The sequence below is a fragment of the Nicotiana sylvestris genome, chromosome 11, assembly GCF_000393655.2.
Source record: "Nicotiana sylvestris chromosome 11, ASM39365v2, whole genome shotgun sequence".
In the NCBI taxonomy this organism is placed as follows: Eukaryota; Viridiplantae; Streptophyta; class Magnoliopsida; order Solanales; family Solanaceae; genus Nicotiana; species Nicotiana sylvestris.
Genome location: NC_091067.1, coordinates 62,731,797 through 62,739,459, shown reverse-complemented (window position 1 = coordinate 62,739,459; position 7,663 = coordinate 62,731,797). Strand labels below are relative to the sequence as shown.

General features: G+C 40.3%; 1 protein-coding gene across 1 annotated transcript; it reads left to right on the top strand.

Annotated features, from left to right (window-relative positions):
• Positions 1 to 459: 459 nt before the first annotated feature.
• LOC138881094 (uncharacterized) lies at positions 460 to 2,186 on the top strand. The gene is made up of 2 exons (XM_070161295.1): positions 460 to 514; positions 940 to 2,186. The coding sequence occupies exons 1-2, from the start codon at positions 460 to 462 to the stop codon at positions 2,184 to 2,186; spliced, it is 1,302 nt and encodes a 433-aa protein (XP_070017396.1).
• The last annotated feature ends 5,477 nt before the right edge of the window (positions 2,187 to 7,663 follow it).

Below are 7,663 nucleotides of genomic sequence, written 5' to 3'. Positions count from 1 at the left end.
ACAACTTTTATTACACTATGGGCGTATACTGCTATAAGATGATGCCATTTGGTCTAAAGAATGCTGGGGCTACTTACATGAGAGCCATGACAACCGTCTTCCATGATATGATACACAAAGAAATAGATGTGTATGTGGACGACGTCATTATCGAATCCAAGAGGGCCGCAAATAACATAGTGGACTTGAGAAAGTTTTTTGATAGGTTAAGGAGGTACAACTTAAAACTGAACCCCGCAAAGTGTGCATTCGGGGTTCCCGCAGGAAAGTTACTAGGATTCATTGTCAGTTGTCGAGGGATCGAGTTGGACCCGTCTAAAGTTAAGGCTATTCAGGGGTTACCGCCGCCTAGGAGCAAAAAGGATGTGATGAGCTTTCTAGGATAGCTCAACTATATCAGTCGCTTCATAGCACAGTCCACAGTTATATGTGAACCCATTTTCAAGATGTTGAGGAAAGATGTCGGAACAAGTTGGATCGAAGATTGTCATAAGGCTTTCGATAAAATCAAGGGGTACCTTTCCACACCACCAGCCATGGTCCCACCGGAATCTGGATGACCTTTGCTACTCTATCTATCTATATTAGATAGGGATTTCAGATGTGCTTTGGGACAACATGACGAGACGAGGTGAAAAGAGACAGCAATATACTACTTGAGTAAGAAATTCACACCTTATGAAGCACGATACTCTCTGCTAGAACGCACTTGCTGCGCTTTGACCTAGACGGCTCAGAAATTGAGGCATTACTTCTGTGCCTACACTACATACCTTATATACAGGATGGATCCTGTGAAGTACATATTTCAAAAACCCATACCGATTGGGAAGTTAGCCAAGTGGAAGATACTGTTAAGTGAATTCGATATCGTCTATGTAACTCAAAAGGCGGTCAAAGAACAAGCATTGGCAGACCATCTTGCTGAAAATCATGTAGGAGGAGAATACGAACCCTTGAAAACGTATTTTCCTAATGAAGAAGTGTTGTTCGTGGGAGAAGACATTACTGAAGCATACGACGGTTGGAGGATGTTCTTTGATGGAGCTGCAAATTTCAAAGGAGTGGGCATTGGAGCAGTTCTGGTATCAGAAACTGGCCAGCATTTTTCGGTGTCTACTAAACTCAGATTTCCATGCACCAACAACATGACAGAGTATAAAGCCTGCATACTGGGGCTCAACATGGCAATCTACATGAATATTCAGGAGCTACTGGTAATTGGTGATTCAAATTTGCTCGTGCACCAGGTACAAGGAGAGTGGGCCACCAAGAATTCTAAGATACTACTGTATCTGCACCATGTGCAGGAGTTGAGAAAAAGGTTCACGAAGACAGAGTTTTGGCATTTTCCCAGAATTCAGAATGAGTTTGCTGATGCTTTGGCTACCTTGTCATCCATGATACAACATCCAGATAAGAATTTCATTGATCCCATCCCAGTGAGAACCCATAATCAACTAGCTTACTATGCTCATGTCGAGGAAGAGACAGATGGAAAACCTTGGTTCCATAACATCAAGGAGTATTTGGTGAAAGGAGAATACCCGGAGTATGCGAATAATACTAAACAACACACACTACAAAGATTGTCCAATCACTTCTTCCACAGCGGAGGGAACTTGTATAGAAGAACTCCTGATTTGGGATTGCTAAGATGTGTCGACGCAAAAGAGGCTTCTAAACTACTCGAGGAGATACATGCTGGGACCTGCGGCCCGCATATGAAGGGTTTCACCTTGGCCAAGAGGATACTTAGGGCCAGTTACTTTTGGATGACTATGGAGACAGATTGCGTCCAGTATGTCCGCAAATGCTACCAATGTCAAGTGCATGCCGATATGATAAAAGTACCGCCAAATGAGCTCAATGCAACAAGCTCACCTCGGTCATTCGCCACTTGGGGAATGGATGTCATCGGTCCAATCGAGCCCACTACTTCAAACGAGCATAGGTTTATTCTAGTAGCCATCGACAACGTCACAAAATGGGTAGATGCTGCATCTTACAAGGCAGTAACTAAGAAAGTCATGGCAGATTTTGTCTGTGACCAGATTATTTGTCGGTTTGGAGTTCCAAAATCAATCATCACTGATAATGCCACCAATCTCAATAGATATCTGATGAAAGCCATGTGTGAAACTTTCAAAATCAAGCACAAGAACTCCACAACATACATACCTTAAATGAATAGAGCCGTAGAAGCCTCCAACAAAAACATCAAGAAGATACTAAGGAAAATGGTAGAAACCACAAACAATGGCACGAGAAACTACCCTTTGCTTTGTTGGGATACCGCACTATAGTCCACACATCAACTGGGTCAACTCCTTTCTTACTAGTTTATGGTACCGGAGCTGTTATCCCAGTGGAGGTAGAGATTCCTTCTTTAAGAATCATACAGGAAGCTGAACTCAGTGATGCATAATGGATAAGGAGCCACTATGAACAATGGCCCTTATAGATGGAAAAAGAATGAATGCAGTATATCACAGTCAACTTTATCAGAACAGAATGTCCAGGGCTTTCAACAAAAGGGTCAAACTAAGACAGTTTGCACCAGGACAGCTGGTGCTGAAGAAGATCTTCCCACATCAAGATGAAGCCAAAGGGAAATTCTCTCCCAACTGGCAAGGTCCCTACATGGTTCACAAGGTGATAACAGGAGGAGCACTCAAACTTGTAGAAATGGACGGAAAAGTTTGGCTAAAACCAATCAATTCAGACGTAGTCAAAAGATACTATGCTTAGATGTTTTGCATTCATATGATATAATTGAACTACGCTTGACCTGTTTCCCATTTAAGAGGGGATACGTAGGCAGCCCTATGGGTTCAGTCATATCATAATAAAATTTCCATTTCCCCCAGAATAAGAAACTGGGGCAAACTTTTGAGGAGGGTTCCCCCTCAAAATTCCGGAGCAAGTCCAGCCAACGCCATTGCATGCCAGAAAATCAGAAATTGGTTAAGAAACTGGGGCAGAATTTTGAGAAGGGTTCTCAAAATTATGAAGAAGGTTCAACGAGTTCATTGCTCGCAAATGGCTGAAGGATCATCTACCAATCTGGGGTAGAATTTTGAGGACGACCCTCAAAATTCTAACACGAGAAAGCTGCGATGTCTTTGAAATGTGTTACAGTCACTAGTTCATCTAAAATTATTTGATATTTCACCATGTTTCTAAAATAACTCTATTTTTATCAATAATTGCATATTTTCAAAAACTTTATTTCCGTAACAGCCAGGTGTTACCCAGGGAAACTCAAACAAGTTAGCCAGAACGGAGAAGCAAGGCCCGCAGACAAAGGCACGAACCAACCTCCCCTTACGAAACTTACAATTTTTCTTTGAGCGCAGGGACATCTGACATAGCAGTAGCATTCGCAAATATATATACACAAAGCAAAATCACTATCAAACGGGCCACCAGACACTGAACGTATCTCCAGCTAAGAAACATTCTACTCTTATTTGTTATTCATTTTTTGCATGGGACTAAGCCCTGTCCTGAACCTTGCATGAGGCTAAGCCTGCCTCTATATCTGCATAAGGCTAAGCTCTGCCTTCCATTTGCATAGGACTAAGCCTTGTCCCGTATCCTGCATGAGACTAAGCTCTCTCTCTATTTTGCCTGAGGCTCAGCCCTGCCTCCATATTTGCATAAGGCGAAGCACTGCCTTCTCTTTGCATGAGACTAAGCTCTGTCTCTATCTGCATGAGGCGAAGCCCTGCCTCTATATTTGCATAAGGCTAAGCACTACCTTCTCTTTGCATGAGGCTAATCCCTCCCTCCATATTTGCATAAGGCTAAGCACTGCCTGCTCTTTGCATGAGACTAAGCTCTGTCTCCATTTGCATGAGGCTAAGCCCTGCCTCCATATTTGCAGCACTGCATTCTCTTTGCGTGGGACTAATCCATGTCCCAAATCTTGGATGAGGCTAAGCCCTACCTCCATATCTGCATAAGTCTAAGCTCTGCCTTTTATTTGCATGTGACTAAGCCTTGTCCCTAATCGTGCATGAGGCTAAGCCCTACCTCCATATTTGCATAAGGCTAAGTTCTACCTTCCATTTGCATGGGATTAAGCCCTATCCTGCATAATGCATGAGACTAAGCTATGTCTCTATCTTGCATGAGGCTAAGACCTGCCTCCATATTTGCATAAGGCCAAGCATTGCCTTCCATTTGCGTGGGACTAATCTCTTTCCCAAACCTTGCATGAGGCTAATCCCTGCCTCCATATTTGCATAAGGCTAAGCTCTGCCTTCCATCTGCATGGGACTAAGCCCTATCCCGCATCTTGCAGGAGACTAAGCTCTGTCTCCATATTTGCATGAGGCTAAGCCCTGCCTCCATATTTGCATAAGGCTAAGCACTGCCTTCTCATGGGACTAAGCATTGTCCCTCCTTGTATAAATGTTTCTCTATTCCAGCACTATCTATTTGCTCCTCTTTCAGGCTAAGCTCTGCCCTCAACCTCACAAGACTAAGCCTTGGCTTGTTAGTTTTAGCATCATATTATTACATCTCATGGCCTGAAATTTGCCAACTTGTCCAAAGGCGTCATTGTCTAAAGGCATCATACTCATAGCCTGGAGACACAATGCCATGGCCTGAGGATCTATCGAATTTGCATATCATTACTCAAAGGCGTCATGGTTCGGAGGCACCATTTTCATGGCCCTTGAACATCATTTCATGGCCTGCGAATCTCTTATCTCACAATTCATGGCCCAGGACATCATGGTCTAAAGACGTCATCCGCACCATCCAAAGACAATATTTCATGGTCCAAAGGGAATTTTCATCACGTTTAAATTTTTGCAGTAATCTACTTACTTGCATACATTGTATTTTGAGTTTGCACGTGATCTCGGAGGTAACCGTTTTCAAATAGGAGCAACCATTCGCTCCGATTTCCGCTTATACCATTTTCACTTCACCATTCATAACTAATTCTCATCAGCTACCCATCTTAACTCGTGATATCCAGCTATCTGTCCTATACTACATCCAAAACACTCTAGACCCATAATCATAACTCCATCCGACATCACCCTTCATCAAAGAGTCGTTTCCGAAATTGGCTACCATTCCTACAACAACTCCATCGGCTTCGTTCACCGGTGGATCCAAAACAACACATGGCCTGATTCTCATAAAATCAGGGATATGTAGGTAGCTCGGAAACAAGAGTGCGGCCTAAATCTATCAAATCATCTCGCTCGGTCAAAATTGGCCATCATATCTTCACCCGACAACTCTTACATCCTTTCCGGGTAAAGATGGGCAACTGTTGATACCCAATTTTTTTCTTCAATATTTTCAAATACGTATATACCTTTAAAACTATGCATTAGCATCAATTGGTATTTTTCCATAATTTTTACATTTTAAAATTAATTTATCTCAGTATTTTATTCATATAAATAATTACAAAATTGCATTTCAGATGATTTTAAAATATTTCTTGATTTAATATTACCATTTATTGTCCTATTAAGTCCAAATTATTTTATAAATGGCCAGATTTGCACTTTTTGGTTACAATTGCAATAACTTAGCAATTGTAGCCCATGCATACATTATTGCATTATTTACTAGAAATTAGTCCATTATATTTTTAAAATACTAAATAATTATTTTAAAATATTTCTATGCATAAAAGTCATTTTTTATAATTATTTAATTATTTCACAAATTAATTTTATTAAATTATTTGGGTATTTAATAAATAGCCCCTTTTTGTTTTCAATTTTAACCTAAAATACCAGCACAAGACCCCTTATAATTTGGCCCAAACCCTTTGAGCCCAAAACCTTAGCCTGCCCGACCTAATACCCTGGCCAATCCTGGCCGTTGATCATTTTGATCAACGGTCCAGATTACCCCTACCATAATTAACCTAATAACCCCCTCGAAAACCTTTCATTCTCACCCTTTCCCCCGTTGTCACCCTTTCCTTTCTCTCTCAAATGCTCTCTATCTGAACCCTAATCCTCAGGTGCCGTCACCGGCTCACACTACCATTCGATGATGTTTCTTCGTTGTCTCAAGCCTCTGCTGGCCTCCTACTTGCTATGGTCCATTAGTTTCGTAGATCCTTGAGGAGATTTCAAGGGACCTAGGCGGTCTGGTTTGCACCTTTTGATTTCTTTGCCCGTTTCAGGCCGTTTGCTCGACCATGAGTAAGAAACCTCTCTTATTTTGCTAAGAATCCATGATTTTCTAGGTCTATGTTCTCGCCTCTGTTATGCTTTCTAAAAAAACCTAATTTATTGTCCCCGATCTTCTCAGATCTGTGTAGATCTGAGACAAATCGAGCAACTCTTACATGTTTTCCTTGAAAACTTTCCGGTTTCAACTGATTTCCCGATTTTTCCTAAACTAGGGTTCATGACAAGTCATTTTTTCAAAGGCCTTTCTGATTTTTAAATGTTTAATCGATTATCCTTAGTGTTCTTGACTGATTTATGCAAAGGTTGCTTAGACCCTAGTCGATTTATGTGAAAACTCTAACTTTCTGATTTTTTTACTTCGATTCTGAGTTTTTCAATGTTACCAGTTGTGTTGATTCACTCTGTATTTTTGACTTACGCGATTTCCCTTAGTCAAATTCATTGCTTTGTGATTTTTACCCTAATTAATCTCTATTAGTGTTTTTGAATCAATTTTCCATCTAACTTTTTATGTTTATAAAGTTTTACTTAGTCTATTCTATTTATGGGAATCGATATATTCCTTCCAGCATTGTTGTTAATCTGGTTGATTGATTTGATGTTAAGAATCTGTATGCATGAGTCCTTCCTGTTTCTATGATTACGACCCTAATTAGTTTTTCTTGCCTTATTTGATTGCTGTATATTTACTGATTCCTTTACATGATTCTTCCCTTAATTAAACCCCTGATTATTTTATTCTGAAGTTCTTTGTTTGGTTTGATTTGAACTCCTTTCCTTAATTAGACCTCTGATTCTTTACTCCTTTATTTAGTCTGATTTGAACCTATTGTCTTAATTAGTTCCGGTCATTATCGTTGGCTAATTGCCCTTAATTAAGGGGAATACTATGCTGAACCTCTTTGTGTGATTGATTCTATGATCCCTTAATTGCTGACTATTGATTCATTTACTTTATTTGCTCTACTCTTGTACTACTATATAAAATCCCCTATTTCACTTCTTAACACACGAACACAAGTTCAAAGAACACACACTCACACTCAAACTCTCTTTTCTTTCTCTGCTACTTGTGATAACTCTTTATCTAGCCGACTGAAAGCCAAGGCTAGATATTGGAACTTGTAACGACCCGACCGGTCGTTTTGAGCTCTTGCATTTTTGCTCACCAGTTCTCAGGCATGACTAGCCCCGTATGATGTATTATGACTTATGTAAATCATCGGTTTTGGTTTTCAGAATAATCAGAATATATTTGGAAGAACAATTCTCAGCTTGAAGCCTTAAAATTTGAAAGGTTGACCAAGATTTGACTTGTTAGTGTATGATATCGGATTGGAATTTTTAAGATTTGGTTAGCTCTGTTAGGTGATTTGGGACTTACGAGCATGATCAAAATGTATTTTGGAGGTCCGCGGAAGGTTGATGCTTGAATTGTAGAAATTGGAATTTTGGCATTTTCCGGTTGATATGTGAGATTT

Coding starts and splice junctions, on each gene's coding strand:
- LOC138881094 (XM_070161295.1), top strand. CDS start 460: ATGTCGGAACAAGTTGGATCGAAGATTGTCATAAGGCTTTCGATAAAA. Junction 515..939: donor GCTTTCGATAAAATCAAGGG/GTACCTTTCCAC, acceptor AAAATCATGTAG/GAGGAGAATACGAACCCTTG.